General features: G+C 40.2%; 4 protein-coding genes across 6 annotated transcripts; 2 read left to right on the plus strand and 2 right to left on the minus strand.

The window, feature by feature from the left end:
- Window positions 1-24: 24 nt before the first annotated feature.
- Window positions 25-1927, plus strand: LOC129794323 (ionotropic receptor 75a-like). The gene is made up of 2 exons (XM_055835122.1): window positions 25-1482; window positions 1559-1927. Exons 1-2 carry the CDS (start codon window positions 25-27, stop codon window positions 1925-1927), a joined length of 1827 nt encoding a protein of 608 aa, XP_055691097.1.
- A 1086-nt stretch (window positions 1928-3013) lies between these two features.
- LOC129791834 (H(+)/Cl(-) exchange transporter 7) lies at window positions 3014-5880 on the minus strand. The gene is made up of 6 exons (XM_055830398.1): window positions 5580-5880; window positions 5229-5517; window positions 4029-5152; window positions 3442-3960; window positions 3294-3377; window positions 3014-3232 (listed from the first exon to the last, which is right to left on the minus strand). The coding sequence occupies exons 1-6, from the start codon at window positions 5646-5648 to the stop codon at window positions 3101-3103; spliced, it is 2217 nt and encodes a 738-aa protein (XP_055686373.1). The 5' UTR covers window positions 5649-5880; the 3' UTR covers window positions 3014-3100.
- A 19-nt stretch (window positions 5881-5899) lies between these two features.
- Window positions 5900-12640, plus strand: LOC129791841 (uncharacterized). 3 transcript variants are annotated; one of them, XR_008750748.1, is made up of 4 exons: window positions 5900-6015; window positions 6402-6700; window positions 8259-10174; window positions 11429-12640. XR_008750748.1 is itself a non-coding variant. In XM_055830413.1 (3 exons), exons 2-3 carry the CDS (start codon window positions 6473-6475, stop codon window positions 10080-10082), a joined length of 2052 nt encoding a protein of 683 aa, XP_055686388.1. In that variant the 5' UTR covers window positions 5900-6015; window positions 6402-6472; the 3' UTR covers window positions 10083-12640. The 3 variants fall into 3 exon arrangements, 1 of the variants encoding a protein (XP_055686388.1); XR_008750747.1 differs by having other exon boundaries at window positions 11455-12640; XM_055830413.1 differs by having other exon boundaries at window positions 8259-12640.
- A 1517-nt stretch (window positions 12641-14157) lies between these two features.
- LOC129791852 (roundabout homolog 2-like) lies at window positions 14158-16270 on the minus strand. Its single transcript, XM_055830437.1, has one exon. It carries the CDS (start codon window positions 16129-16131, stop codon window positions 14302-14304), a length of 1830 nt encoding a protein of 609 aa, XP_055686412.1. The 5' UTR covers window positions 16132-16270; the 3' UTR covers window positions 14158-14301.
- Window positions 16271-16671: the final 401 nt, after the last annotated feature.

Below are 16671 nucleotides of genomic sequence, written 5' to 3' on the forward strand. Positions count from 1 at the left end.
CTCTGTGGCAAGTAGGCAGGGACAATGCAGAGCTCTCCAGTGCTTCTCAGTGCTGTAATTAGGGCCATCCTCCAGCTATTGGGATCCCCATTTCGCATAACTGGGAATGTCTTCTGTTCCAACCCATCGCAGCATTTCAGCTTCCTCAAGAGTTTTGCAGCTCATCCCAATGATGAATCTCCGGCATTTTTCACTGATTCCCTCTCCGGAAGTGACTATCGGAATGTGGAGGAACATCGTACGGTAGTTTTGGTGGATTTTGATTGTCCCACAGCAATGGAAATCCTTGCAAATGCCTCCCATCAGGAAATCTACTACAACTACAAATGGATTCTCTTTCACACCACCTCCCGGGAGAAGATTCAAATTCCCACCGATTTGAGGGTTCTTGTGAGTAGTGAAGTGTTTGTTTTGCACCCAGATGGGGAGGAGAATGTTGCCGTTGAGCAAGTTTATCGACATCGCCCGGATACACCACAAATTTGGGAAACTTTTGGCCTATGGCGAGGCAATCAGGGTGTACTTGAGGATCACAGATCAACACCAATCACATCCCGAAGACGACAAAATACACAGAAAGCTCTTCTCAGGGCTAGTATGGTGATCACCCACAATGACACACTACAGCATCTGGATGACTACCATGACAAGCATATTGATACCATAACAAAGGTCAACTACATCCTGACCAATCATTTAATTGACTACGTCAATGGAAGTGTTGCGTACTCAATTGTCCCAACTTGGGGGTATTTCAATGGAAGCGCCTGGAGTGGCATGATTGGGGAATTGGATCAGGATTTAGCTGATTTGGGAGCATCTCCGCTCTTCTACACAGTTGATCGCATCCCTGTGATTCAGTACATTGCAATGACAACCCCAACACGCTCAAAGTTTGTTTTTCGCTCCCCAAAACTCTCCTTCACCGACAACGTCTTCATTCTACCCTTTGATACCTTCGTGTGGTACTCTCTGATCACCCTAATGATCCTCCTCGTGCTCATCCTCACTCTGGCAGCTGCCATTGAGTGGCGCACACTGGATATTGACCCGGAGGACAGTCAGTCGCTTCGCCCGAAGATCATGGAGGCATTTATGGTTGTCTTTGGGGCAAGCTGCCAGCAGGGCTCCAGTCAAAATCCCCGTGGCTTCTCCACGCGATGCATCACCTTCTTGGCATTCATTGTCCTCTTCTTCCTCTACACAAGCTACTCAGCCAACATTGTGGCCCTGCTGCAGTCACCATCGCGAAAGATTAAGACACTTCCGGATCTACTGGCGTCACGTCTCAAATTTGGCGTTGATGACACCGTCTTCAATCGCTACTACTTCACACATCAAACGGAACCCATTAGGAAGGCAATTTACGAACAGAAGGTGATCCAGAGGGGCTCCCCCGCCTTTATGGCACTCGAGCAGGGCATTAAACTCCTCCGCGGGGGATTATTTGCCTTTCACATGGAAACTGGAGTTGGATACAAGGTGAGTTCTCTGAAAGAACTTCTTTCCCTGATTCTCCTGCAATTCAATTAAACATCCCAAACTTCTAAACTTCCAGGTTGTTACGGAGACATTTTTTGAGAGTGAAAAATGTGATTTGCAGGAGATTCAATTCTACGAACTCATTGATCCATGGTATGCCATCCAGAAGAATTCCTCCTTCAAGGAAGTCTTCAAGGTTGGGCTATTTAGAATGCAGGAAAATGGCCTGCAGGAGCGTGAAAACTCCCTGCTGTACACAAAGAAGCCCGAATGCCATGGGAGTGGGGGGAATTTTGTTACAGTCGGCCTCATTGACATTCAACCAGCTATGCTACTCTTTGCATGGGGAATCATCATAAGTTTGGGGATATTTTGCATTGAATTCGGTGCTAAGAAGTTCAAACATGAGCTTCAGCAACGAATGAAATGTTGCCGGAAGTATTGAGAGCATATGAATATTAGTTGGTGTTCCACTTCGTAGCCAAGACCTAGTATTGTAATCGACGGAAAAACCGACCACCTCAGATCGGGCTAAAACTTGGTATGAGCACGTTTTAGACATCCCATATGCCGGCCTGCCGTCCGGTCGTCCAAACTTTGCTTTATAATTCGAGAACGGTAATAGGTAGATGTAGGTGGGTGTAAAAGTTCATTTTTTCCATATTTTCGCATTTTCAAAATCAAAGATGGCCGTCGTCCGCCATTTTGAAATACCGCCAACTACTCCACTTATAGCTACAGGTCTGAAATTTTAGTATGTTGTAGAGCTCAGTGAGACGTTTTCATCGATAATTCATACTTGAAAATCGGTCAAGCGGTTTAGCAAATATGGCGGCTTAAAGCAAAAAGTGTTTTTTCGATATAACTCGAGAACGGCTTGACCAATTTTGACCAACTCAAGCTCAAATCAAAGGTTTGAAGAAGCCCTACAACTGTCTAGAACATTTCAAGTTCCAGAAATGGCCACAAGAGGCGCTAAAGACAAAAACAAAAATTGCCTAACTTTAAGGGGCAATATCTTCAAATCCCCAACATCGATTTCCTTTAAATTTTGATATGTTGTACCCTAACTCAATATCTTTCACCAGTTCGAAAATGAAGAAAATCTATATCGCCGTTTAGAAGATATAGCCATTTGAAAAATTCTTGAATTTGAAAAGTTCTAAGAGTTATATCTACTGAACTGCTTGACCGATTTTACTCAACTTGGTATCAAATTAAAGGTTTTGCAATTCTCTATAACATCAGAAACCTCTAGAATCATTCCTTCAGGACGAAAAATGCCAAAAACTATTTTGGTAAAACAAAAAGCCGCCATTTTGTGTTTTTATGGTGACCTTGAAGAGAATCATAAGCTTGTTTCAATACCTTTCGAAAACTAGTCAAGAACCAGAGATATGACCATTTTTGTCCTTCAAATTACTGAATTTCACCAAAAAATCGACTTTGTTTACTAATTCTGCTAACAAATTAAATTACAACGCATAGACTGACTCATCCACGTTGTGGTATACCAACTCTTATAACTGGATGCGTTATGATTGACTTTTAATTTACGCACGATAATACAAAAAAATATTATTCTTTTAAATGTGGGTGATGGAGGGACTCACTGGATTTAGTGGTTGTGATACTTCAGGAAGTCCTTGCGTGTGATTATACCCACAACTTCATTGTTGACACTCACAACGGGCAAATGACGAAGTCCCAGGGCACGGAAAAGTTGAAAAATCCTCGGAACAGACGTATCCTGCAAAGAAATAATTTTCTTTCTTAATAAAAATTTAATTCTCTTTGTGATTTTCTTTTACCTTTGTGATGGAGTGTGGTGATGGTTTCATGAACATCTTAAGATCAACTGTGTAGTCTCTTTTATCCATATGGAGTTTTACATCCTGGAAGAAGGATTGAATCCATTAAAAATAATCCTTTAATGCAAAATCTTTGAATTTTTCTCACCGATATTGAGGGATATCGTGGATATTCCTTCCGGAATGTTTCAATGGAAACATCCTTCTCCCAGAATCTCTTCTTCTCCACAAAGAGCTTCTGTGTGAGAATTACCACGAGTTGCCATCGCAGGATAAGCCCCCGGAGGCACCCATTGTCATCCACAACAGGGAACCCGTTGTAGTGATTATTCTTGAGGATATCATAGATGTATTTTGCCTTTGCACGCAACTTTATCGTCACCACGGGTGTATTCATGATGTTGTAGGCATTGAGCTTCTGAAACATGGGCTCCAGTGACCAGGGGAGCATTGGAACACGCCAGACAGCTATTTGTGTATCATAAATTCCCTCATTGAAGTAATCTCCCACCCATTTGGCAGTGATCAAGGTGACAATGAGTGGGAAAGCGAAGGAAATATTCCCCGTGGATTCAATGAGAATCACACTGAGACTTATTGTCATCCTCAAGACACCACCAAGTTGAGCTGCAGCCCCAATAAGGGCATACTTTCCCGGATGGAGATTCTGCAACAAACACAGCAAGTTTCCCAGGTGAAAATTTGAATGGAAGACAAACGAGACAAACTTCTCACCATTGTGGGAAAGATGGAGGTGATTGTCATCCCGGTGAGACGTCCCCAGCCAGCTCCCACAAGGAGCATTGGGATGAAGATACCGAGGGAGACATTGAGGCCAAAAGTGAGGCACGAGAGGGGATAGTAGACGAGCACAAAGAGTGCCAAAGAGAGGATTTTGTGAGATCCCGGTGGGTCATGGAAGAGGCTCTTTACGCTAGCTTCCGGAGTTTGAAACCACAATGCTGCCACGGCATTGTATTCATTGTCTTCGCAGAAGAGCTGCACTGGGTACTTGATGGGATCATTCCCCAGGGGTTTGCAGTCATTCAGCGAGTACATGAGGATGGACCCAAAGGTGGCACTGAGTGCTGCAATAAACAATGCATCGAGCACCTTTTCCCACTTCTTCGTGACGTATTTTGTGCGGAAAATGTAGAGTTTGATGTTGACAAAGTTCCACAGTGCCCCCTGGAGGCCCCCAATTACACCCATACAGACAAAAATGGGCAATTCGAGGTAGGTGAAGGGTAGTGGTTCGAATTTGCCTAAATTAAAGAGACCCGGATAGACCAAACTCGATTGGCCGTAGTAAGCGGACAAGACAATATTGAGGACGAATGAACTGATCACGGAAGCTACCATTGTGCGCCAAATGAGTAATTGATTCCAGAAACTCGCCACTTCTTCCAGGGAGAAGATAACACCCCCAAAGGGAGCTCCAAAAGCTGCCGCCACACCCGCTGCAGCTCCACCAACGACGAAATCCCTCTTCTCGTGATCATCACGGAAGTAGCGGAGAACCCCAAAGTCCTTGTTGAACGTTGTACTCTTCCCCTGGGATATTCCAGCAGCAATAATGGCCCCAGAATGAATCATTGGGCCCTCCTTGCCACCAGCTAAGCCCCCAATGACACTCGTTGCGACTCCCACAACTTTAACCGCCAGTGTTTTGATGCGAATCAATCGGGGAATTTTTACACCATTGAGGTAGCACTTTACCTGCGGAATGCCACTACCACCGGCTATTGGTTCCACGTACGTCACGAGAACCGATCCAATGAGTACGGGAATGATGTTGAGAAGCATCCAAAAGAGGTAGGGAATAGCAAGATCTCCATTTATCACATTACTGTCAACAGCTGCAACACAAAGAATGCAATTTTATCTTCTAAACTACAATGAGTCACGCACGACGCTAGAGATCATTCTACGTACAGTGCTTTAGGAAGTTGTACTTGAGATCTGAGAACTCTTCAATGAGAATGTTGATGAGGCATGCAACGAGGGCCGTGGAGACGCCGATGGAGATGAAGATTAGCCACCTGAAGAAATCCTTCCACATTTCAAAGCTCTGTGGTCTCTTTTCACGCTCCTCATGCCACAAATCATTCTCAATCACCTCATAATCCAGACTCTCATAAATGCACTTCTCCTGCGGTCTATCTGTTGGACGTGTAAACACGGGAATCTGTGTATTTATCTCCACTTGATTCACAGAGAGATCCTACACAGAAAACCAACCATGTGAGTTTTGCAGAAGTGGGAGGAATCTTGAATTTTCCTTACCTCATCTGTTCTCTGCAAAATATTTTCATCATCACTTTCATCCGAATCACGGTGTCTCTTTGGGAGCATTTTTCACACTTTTCCCACAAAATTTTTCTATTTCAACACTCACAAATAATTCTACAGGCTACCTAGGGGCAAACAAGGTGGGAAATTAACACAATTACACGGAAAAACTACGAGAAAATCAATCTAGAAAAGATGCCACGAAAATCCCATTGTTTGGTTGGGTAGCAAACTAGTTGACATTTCGGCCATTTTCGGGGAATTCCCGAAATCAACACGTGAAATGTCACACAGAAGGAAAGAAGAAGAAGAAAGATGTTTTTTTTCGGTGGGCGCGGTTTTTCTCAGTTTTTATCAGTTTTCCCCGCAGAAAAAATGTAATTTATCACCTCCCAAAGACTGATTTCTTCACTGCCCCAAACACATACATGTAAGTAGGTGTGATTGGCATCGCGAGGAGGAATTCCTGGAAAAGCCTTATCAGCAGGGGTGCTCAGTATGGCGCCCGCTTGCATGGAGTCGCGCACTTGTTTTTGCTGACTGCGGCTTCAATTTTGCAAATATTTATCACGTGAATGGCCCATTGAGTGCGGAATGTGGGCTATTTATAAAATTGGCGTGAAATGTAAACACTGAATCATTCGCTTGACTGCAGGGCGCCCCTAACCTCACTGTCTGATTGTTTTTGCCAGCTGGCGTCATCCGGAGGCAAACTAATGATAAGGGCTTTTTCCTCCACTTTACACACACCCAAGTAGTTTGCGTTGAGTGCTGAGCGAGAACTCACGGTGTTTTTCCCTTTTCTCATGTACGCAGATCATCATCATCACAAAAACTCACAACAAAAGTCATCAAAGAGCATCAAATAAATACGTGCGTGTGGCAGGATGGAGGAAGCCAGTGAGCTTGAGATGTGCGTCGATGTGAAGATGGATACGCGAGAGAAGCATATGGATTACCTCAATGTACGCACCTGGACGAAGTTTCTCCTGAAAATTCAGCCAATTAAATGCTTTCCCTGCCACCTAAGGATCTCCCTCATACACGATCACAAGGAGGAGGTCAGCGCAAACATGACCATAAAGATTAATGTTCCGGGAATTAGTGTACAAATGGTGGGTTTTTCTTCACATATACACTACCCTAAAAAAGTTTCCGGGCAAGCAAAAATAAGGTATTTTTAAAGGAAAATTCGCGCATAGCTTCACAAAAAATGACATTACAGAAGAACCCCTTGATGGATTTGAGTGAAATTTTTTTTAAAGTTAGATGATAATGTCTACTTTTAATTCTGATGAAATCTGGGCCAAGTATAACTTATAAAAATTAAATGGTCAACGAATGAAGTTAGGGTACCCTATTTGTAACAAAAGGGTATCACTCAAAAAACATTAAAAAAGAACCACTTGACGGATCGGGATGATTTTTTTTTAAAGTTAGAGGACATGATTAGCTACCATTTGAATCCGAGTTTGTCCAAATCGGTCAACCCTAGGCTGAGAAATAGTCAAACGTGTATTTTTTAGGCCAGCTGAGAAGTAAAATAACTTTTAAATAAAGTCGGCCTAGCCAAATTTTGCACCATTTGATTCAAAGAATTATAAGAAACCTTTTTATACTTACTGGAGTGCTCTAAAACTTATGCTCGTTTCAGAAAATGCGTTTAAATATTCTCATACATTTTCCCATAGAAGCCATCAAAGCCATTGAACGAACAAGTGACGTCACTGGGGGGTTCCAAGAAATTGCTCACACAAACCACATAAAATACTATAGTTTTTACAGTTTCCACTCAACAAATTATAACAAGGATTAAAAAAAGTACTTCCTACATGAAATAATGCAGAAATAATAAGTAAACACACATTATTTCACAAAAAAAAATCCCCACAAAAATGAAAATATTTACTCGAAAATTCTCAACTGTCAAATCATACTTTTTCGGAACACGAAATTTAGCGACGTCGCATGTTCGTTCAATGGCTTCGATGGCTTCTATGGAAAAATGTATGAAAAATTTTTCAAACGCATTTTTTGAAATGAGCATAAGTTTTATAGCATGCACGTAAATATTAAAAAAAATTCTTATATTTTTATGAATCAAATGGTGCAAAATTTGGCTAGGTCGAATTTATTTAAAAGTTTGGGGTCATTTTCCGCTAATTCTACTGGCCTATTTTCACTATAGTTCACTAGAACGGCTGCCACGACCGAACCGCTTGACCGATTTTCAAAAATTTAGCAGATCTAGAAAGGGAATTAAATTACCTTCCCAACGATAGTTTATTCGTCCAAATCCGTGCTCTAGCGGCCGAGATGCAAGAGGTCAAAGTGAAAATTTGTGAAATCGTGAAAAAAGCACTTTCGCCTAGGTTTACCAAAATGGCTGCCAAGAAAAAAAACGAGTTAACCGATTTTCAAAAATTAACCAGTTTTGGAAAGGTGAGAAATGTACCTTTCCAACACTTATAAATTTTTGAAAATCGGTTGACCACAGCCGGAGATAAAGCCGCTTGAAATTTGCCTTCAAAAATACACTATTTTTGCTTGCCTGGAAACTTTTTTAGGGTAGTGTATATATGAATACATATATTGAAAATTTATTGCTCACTCAGTGGGAATACCTAATCTTGCTTTTCCTCCCCAATCACGCACTACTATCGCACATTTTAGGCGTCATCGCGCAAGAAACAACACATCTGCAGCCTATCGTGGACTTATAACCAACGCTGCACCATCTTCCTCAGTTTCGATACTCAATTGAGTTGCCAGCAGCACGTACAGTGGCTACGAAGGGCTATTCGGGACCTGGAGCAGTACAGTTTAGCATTGATTGAATCCAAACGACTGAGTCGCAGCTCAATGGTGGACGAGGTGTGTCAGCAGAGAACCCCATCTCTGTACGAGAATATCTGGGAAACACGGGGGATGCGTTCCTACGGGGACTGCCAGCGTGATTCACGCACATCGGGGATTTACGAAGAGATTCCCGATGCAAGAAGAAATGCCCCACGTGCATCAATAGCTTCCGGAATCTACGAAGAAATGCTCCCAGTTGACGAAAAGAAGCCCTCTGATGCTGAGACTGATCAAATGCCACCACCCCTACCGCCCAGGACACGAATTAATACGGCTGAAGGTGAAATTCCGCGCTCTTTCACAAATCCCGAATCCGAAATGATGAAGAAGAAGCGCTACAGAGCTCTCTTTGATGGCTTCCTCGGGCTTGGTAGGCGCACGTCAAAGACAGAGAAGAAGGGGAAGAAGACAGCAAGCCCATCGAGTCTCACGAATAAATTTCTCTCATTAGACATATCACAGGGAAAGAGGAATAGTTTCTCAAGTCCCAATCTCACAAAACTCACGCGGAGTGTGTCGGAATCCGATGCAATGACGCCGTATCCGACGAGTCTCTCTGATGACTTCTGGTGCAATGAATCCTACATTAATACGGTGTCATCGCAGCCAGAAACCAAAACTCGCTTTGATGAAGGTGTGGGGGAGGAGGGTGGTGGTCTGAGGAAGTCATCAATGGGAAGCCTGCTGCAGTTGCCGGATCTTGAGGGTCTCCCAACAAGGCATATTCGGCAGAATTCAATGGATTGCCGGATTGGAAGTTCACAAGAAATGTCTCCGAGAAGTTCTCAGGAGTCCCAAAAGGAGGATACGTCCGTGAGTGGGGTGTTCAATAGTATCTACTTTAAGTTTCAAGATGACAAACCACGAGGAGCATCGGAAAGTTCAACAACCTCCACATTATCTGCTATTCCAACACCCACAAACACCGAAGGGTACCTCGAGATGGGTCCCATTGGATTCAATAGGGATAAAGTGAGGGAATTGGATAGAATGGAGGCTATGGCAAAGCCCGATCTATCGGGTTATGTTGAAATGACGGGCAATGGTTTCAGTCCGGAAGCTGTTAAGGAGCTAGATCGCCTTGAGGCGGCTCAAAAGGATGTCTGTGACTCACCTGCACCGTCGCAAAGTCCCCCAAGACACGAAGAGAGTTCTCATGATGCAGACACAGAGCGCGCGAAACGATTGAGTTCATTTGATGAAAAAATTCCGTCCTACTTCCCCAATGAGAATGTCATTGTGCGGAAATCCAAGAGGCGGCTGCAGAAGAGCCCGGAAGTCAGTAGGCATGTGAAATCCCTCAGCAATGGGGACTTCCAGGTGGCAAAGCGGAAACCTGCCGTACGCATGGGGAGTTTCTCACGGCGTGATACCCCCCAGAGGGCTATTATGAGACCCACAGAGGCCCCCCCGGATCCACCTGAATCCCCCGCTTCGGCTGCCACCACGGAGAATCGTCTAGAAGTGCAATCAATTGCCGATAAGTGCGTCACACTGTCGCGCCTCAATAGGTGCTCCCTTCGTGCTGATCTGCAGTCGGGTTTGCGACGCTTTGCTTCACTACCGCGCTTCCGGAAGTTGGATCTGACACCGCTGAAGGCCAAGATCACGAGTGCCCTGCAGCGACAGAATACCTGAGCGCGCACACGTCATGGAGCTTGCTGTTGTTGTGTGTGGCTGACGCTATAAAAAAAACAATCTCTGGTGCTTTCATCACAGCTTAAAATGAGGTAAAATACACTGAAAGAAATTTTTTTCGTTCATTTTACCAAATTGGTTAATTGCGTAAATAATTTACAGTGTTCTTTTTTTTAACTCACATTCCCAACTATTTTTTTAAGCTGTGTTTCTTTTATTAGCTTTTGTGTATCGAGCAAAATCAGTCGGATAGGGCTTAAAATTGGGATGAGCATGAATTAGGGTCCCCACATTCCAAAAAAAACGTATGCGCTAAAAAAACCTATCGCTATATTGCAAGAGAACAGTGATAGATAGAGAAGAAATCCAATTATGAAGTCAAATCCACTCCCCCACCCCTTCGTCCGCCATTTTGAATAACCCCCAAATTTTGTTTTGTCTATATCTCATTCCCTATTTTATGTATGAGTCTGAAATTTTTATAAGTTGTAGGGGCCATCGAGACCTTTCAAACGATACCTCATTTTCGAAAATCGGTCAAGCCGTTTAATTAATATGGCCACCACAATTTTTCATTGAAAATCGACCATAACTCGAAAACGGCTAGACCGATTTTGATCAACTCGGGCTCAAATGAAAGCTCTCAGCAAACCCTATAACTCTCTAGATCATCCGAAGTTTCAAAAGTAACTGCTAGTGGGCCAAAAATCAAAAACAAAATTTTCGATGAGTTTTCGATGAATTTCTCGAAAACGCCATTATCGATTTACTTACAATTTTGATTTATAATAGCCCACTATAACATCTTTTTATAAAAAGAAAATTTAAAAATTTTAAGTCGCCATTTTGAAAATATTGAGTTTCAAATTTGACATGCTATATATCTCGGGATCTACAAGTTCGATTATGATCAAATCAAGCGCAAATGAAAGGTTTCGTGAAACTCAACAAATGTCTAGAACAATGAAACTTCGAAAAACGACCGCAAGAGGCGCTAAGATCTAAAACATAATTTTCGAAAATTTCGAACTTGAATTATGAAGAAATATGGTTTTCTAAAATTTTCTCTAGGTATGACTTTACTGCTTTTCCCGACTTTGCGAGTATTTAAATTAATTTCCGTTCTAGTTTGCTCTCACAAAATTGGTACACTGAAAGAAACACAGCTCTCGTAAGCTTGGTTTATTTTTGCAAAATTTACACCGTTTTGTAAATATATTTTTTATGTTCTTTTATTGATTTTATTGGAAAAGAAAAAATTGGTTGTAAATTTTACAAAATATTTCGTTTTTTTTTCTTCACTGAAAAAGATCACTGTAAATTGCAATTTTACCATATTTATATAGTTTTTTCTACCTATGATTTTTTGCAGTGTATTTCTTTTAACCTCGCCCCTCTGCCTTGAACACTTTTGCTATTTTGTATGAAGAAAATAATGTAAAACTCGTTGCTTAAATCAATGTGCTTTCATTCATCGAAAAAAATGACCAAAATGCGTATCAAAGTTCGTAAATTAGACCAATTTAAATTGTAATTTATAGAGAACTTTTAAAGCATTTATACTAAAGAATATACAAAAAAAAATTAGGATAAAAAAAGGCGCGAAGTAAGCTCAAAGATTTATTTAGTTTAGTAAGAAATTGTCGCAAATTAATTACAATTAAGGAAGTATTAAAATGCAATTGATCTCATAAGAAAAATTTAGAGAAAAAAAATGCTGAAGAGAATAACCAAAAAAAAATAATAATTTGGTGCAGAAAATTGCAAAGAGATAACAAAGATAAAATAATAATATTCCTTCTGCACCAAGAACTGTGATTTTTTATGTACAAAGCGGACAATTAAATCAATTTAGGATGATAGGACTTCAGCGTGGAATTTACAAAAGAGATATCACTTCTTCTTTTTTTTATTCTTCAAAAATATTTAAGAACGTTTTTTTAACCATCGAGCGAGACGATAGATTAGCGAAAGAACGAAAAAAATGTTTATAATGAAAAAAATCAGCAAAGGGCGATCGTGAGGCCCCCACCACTAATAAAAGAAAAAAATAATCTCTCAACAAAGTATATATACATAGGTAATATAGTTGACATAAAAAAAAGCAAATATTGTTCATTTTTTATCGAATTTATGTAAAATGTGGCGCAAAAGTCGGAGCTTGATAGCAAAATTGTATGACTAATTGGTGACGCTTTTATGTGAAAGAAATATTTGCTCAAAAAAAAATTCGCTGAGAAAAAACGATGGGAAAACATACAAAAAAAATTGTTAGACTTGTTGCTATAACCCAAAAAAATAATTCAAAAATCCTACACGAAAGAGTTAAGAAAAAATCCCTTTTCTATTATTACATATAATATCACTCACACGAATGAACTAAAAGAAAAAAATAACCTGAACAGTTTGAGGTGCGAATGAAGAGTAAATGGTGAGAGAATTATTAATAATATTGTATTAAGTAAAATATGGAGAGAATAATATTTAGAGACACGCGTTTAGTTTATAAGAAAGAAAAAAAAACTGAATTATGGAATAAAATTGAATTGAGAAAAGAATGAGCATTTTGAGCTTCACTCCCATTTCTGTCGCTATATTACGGATGATTCAGATGGATGCGCGGCTGTTGCGTAATTAATCGAAGGTCGTCACGGGCAGAGAGGATGATGCTCCCATAAATCCCATGTTTAAATCAACAATATGTGTCACTCTTCAATGCCTATTCATATATTTTATTTTGATTTTTTTTATTTTCAAACCGCGTGCTCACTTAAGTGGAAATGTGGATTTTTTTCTAAAAGTAAAACAATGAATGAATGTCTTGAGGAATTTTCTGAAAAAGAAAAATAAAAAAAATCGTTTTTGTGGCCTAAAACTAAGCTTGAGTTCTGTAATCTAGGCTTTAGTTTTTGAAGCAAGGTCTAAGTTTCTTAGGCTCGGCTTTCGTTTTCCAAGCTAGGCTTAAATCTCTTATGCTAGGCCTAGATTCTTCTTTATTTTCTTAAACTAGGTCTAAGTTTTTTATGTAGAGGGGTAAGTACATGTTGAATTGAAACTGCACATTGAAATCCAGAAAAAATCATCCAACAATGCGTTAAAACCCATTAGAACATTTAATGTATGATCTTGAAAAATTAGGCCTACCTTAAAAAACTTAAATCTAGTTAAAAAAAAAACTTTATCCTGGCTTAAGAAAAATTTGAGAAAAATTAAAGTCTAGCCTAGAAACTTAGGTCTGGCTTGGAAAACTAAAGTCTAGTTTAAATAACTTAGGTCTTGTTAAAAAAAACTTCATCCTGCTGTAAACATAAATAAAGAAAACGGCGTCTATTTGAGCTATAATGTAATCTTAAGTATGTCGTAGGTGGCTGAAATTTTAATATGTTATAGCTCGCATCAAGACCTTTCCAACGATAGGTCATTTGACTTCCTAGGTCTCCTAGAATCTGAGACCTGTTTGAATCTGTTGACCTATCGTTGGAAAGGTCTTGCAATACTCTACAACTCTAAAACATTGCAAACCGATTAAAAAAAAACATTTATGGGTCAAAAATACAAAACCCGACGACGTACTTAAGATTACACTATAGCTCAAAGAGACGCCATATTGAGAATTGGCCGCCATATGCTTTTTAGTCGACGAAACCAAACCGCACACATTTGCTCTTTCTTTATATGCCCTAAGGAATATTTAAGTTTTTAAGTTTCTAGCACTGCCTAGTCTTTGCCTCGAATTTACCTAATTATTAGCCCTAGATTAGAAAACTTAGGCCTATAGCTTTGAAAACTTAGGTCTAGCTTAAAGAATTTAAAGAATTTAAGCTAGACCTAAGACCTAATCTAATTTAATTTAGCAAGTCAAAGAACTTAGACCTAATTTAGAAAACGTAGGTTTAGTTTAAAAAACGTAAGTTGAATTTAAGGGACTTTTGTTAAGCCTAACTGCAGCCTTTCCTAAAAAAAACTGACTGAACTAGTTTTCAGTAACTAGTTCATTACCAAAATCTCACAGAAATTCTTTTAGTTAAACATCTAGGCCTGAAGAAGGGGCAAATAAACAATTATAAAAAAAACATTTTCTACTTCTAAAAAATAAAATTTTTATTACCTCTATAATTTCCACAACCATTTAAGTTTAAAAAGAAAAATACGGTAAAGTTCACAAAGTTTCCTTTGAAAAAAAAGAGCAAATTGTAAATTGAATCTTTCAGAACAGAAATTATCTCTTGCTTAGGTCTTTGTCCTTGGAGGGAGGGTCAGATGTGAGAAGAAGGCAACTCGATGGTTCTTGATCGGTGTGGAAGAGACTTTTGAGGAGGAGTTTATAGTAAATTTCACCTCCATCCTTGATTATTTGTACCGATAGTTGATCATCAACACGGAAAGTGTAGCCAGAGGAGAGTTTTGGTGCTTCCTCAATTAGTGGTGTTAGTTGTCTCCAGATTGATGGGAATTCACTGGCATAGGCTGGGATGCATGATGTGTCCTTATCCTTTGCAGTAGTTGCAGTTCTATTTGAAATTCTACGTCCTTGAGCATCTGTTACGATGACTTCAACAATAAATCGCGTTGTGAGGTATGTTGATGGATCAATTTGACATTGATAAATCCCAGCATCACTGGTAGTTGCATTACTGATGCGTAGCTTATAGAGGGAATGATCGTGATTGACGTAGAGGGAAATTCTTGGATCTGGGACAATTACTTTGCTTCCAAATGATATGACGGATTTTTCTTTTTCATTGTAATCTAACCTTTTCCAGTAAACCGCAATATTTTCGGCATTCTTCACTGAGCAGAATAGTTCAACATTCCCCCCAAGTTTGACCTCTTGATCGAGGGAAATGTCATAAATGTGGGGTGTTGTGAGTTTGGGGTAAATCCTAACATTGACACTCTTGGAGATTACATCAAAACCCGGTGCCAGCACCCAGCAATGGTACGTTCCGGCATCTTCAATGGATGTTTCAGCAATGCGCAGGGTGTAGGTGGTGCCTTTTTTGCTGATAAAGTAGCTAATGCGGTAGTCATGTGTTGCAATGATGTCATCAACTGTGAGAACAGTGGATGTATTGGATGTTGTTCTCATCCACATGACCGGGTAGTGCTTTGCGTTCTTCGTTTTGCATTGAATATTGAGAGTTTCCTCCTCGAAGATTTCTTGATTTGGGGAGATTTTTGTTATTTCTGGTTTCCTATCCTCAGCAATGCTTTCAGCTTCAACATCAATGTTAACATTCTTACTGAATGTCCGCGTGGATGTGGGTGCAATTTCACACTGATACGTTCCAGAATCACTTTTACGTGCATCAACGAGTCGCATTTCATACAGAGTTTTATTTGCATTGATACGTACGGCAAAACGATCATCGGGCACAACAACATCCACGCCCGTTGCAATGGTTAAGGCATCTTCAGCAATTGCTCCCAATTTCTTCCATGAAATTGGGAAATCTTTGGCATTTTGGGTGTAGCATTGGAAGTAGATGATATCCCCTTCGGCATAGACACCATCTTCGGTTATTTGAATAATTTTGGGATTGAGATCAATCACCTGCTCGAATACCGTATCAGGTCGTACAATTGGTGCAATACTCAGTGGGGGATCATCGGAGATTTGAGCAACATTCGGTGCGGGATCACTTGGGATTTTTGCCCCGAAATCCCGCACAACAACCTCCACATTCTTCGAAAAGGTATTAAGGGCTGATGCAACGATCCCACATTGATATGTTCCCGAATCACTTTCACTCCCATCCTTGATCTTCAACCTATACGTGGTTTGATCGTTGGACACCTCAATGGAAAATCGACTATCTGGCAAGATTAAGCTGCCACCCGATGATATAAATACTGCGTCTGTGGGGTTTTTGCTGATTTTTTTCCACACAACTGGGAAATCCCCAGCATCTTTTGTCACACACTTGAGTGCAATTGTCTCACCCAAATTATTCACCTGATCTTCACTTATTTTCACAATTTCTGGCTGCAATTTCTGCCCCCAGGACACACAGAGAACACTCAGGATTAAGCTTATGGGGAAAATCATTTCTCTTGAAGAATTTTTCACCAAAAAAATAAGACTAGAACTGACTTGAGAGTTGTTTTGAGACTGAAAACAACACAAGATGACGATATTGAGACGTCCAACTTGCTAATTTAAAACTTTGAGCGTGTGCTGGAGAGCCCCACAGAGTGGACAAAAACTTTTGTGGAGGGGACTAAACGAGAAACTGAAACAACTTTAGATTTTTTTCTTCTTCTTCAACTTTTTGCATATTATTTTCTTTGTGTTGTGGTGCCTTACTCATCATTGAGGTCTTAATGATAATGTGAATTTATGCCAATTTTAGTCTTGTTTCTATGAGCATCCATTTTGACTACCTGGGCTACCTCTCTACACCTTCCGTTTATCCGTTAAGAGGGGTTAAAGGTTACACGCACAAATTTTGCGGCTACTGAACCTCCTAAATCCAAATGCATTAAAGACGTTATGCGATAAAAATTTATTTACGAAAGCTTTTCATTTTGTATATAATAATAAAGCTCACGTGATTTATTAAAAGCTCATGAACAATATTAGTCATTA

This window comes from Lutzomyia longipalpis, chromosome 3 (assembly GCF_024334085.1).
Source record: "Lutzomyia longipalpis isolate SR_M1_2022 chromosome 3, ASM2433408v1".
Classification (NCBI taxonomy): domain Eukaryota; kingdom Metazoa; phylum Arthropoda; class Insecta; order Diptera; family Psychodidae; genus Lutzomyia; species Lutzomyia longipalpis.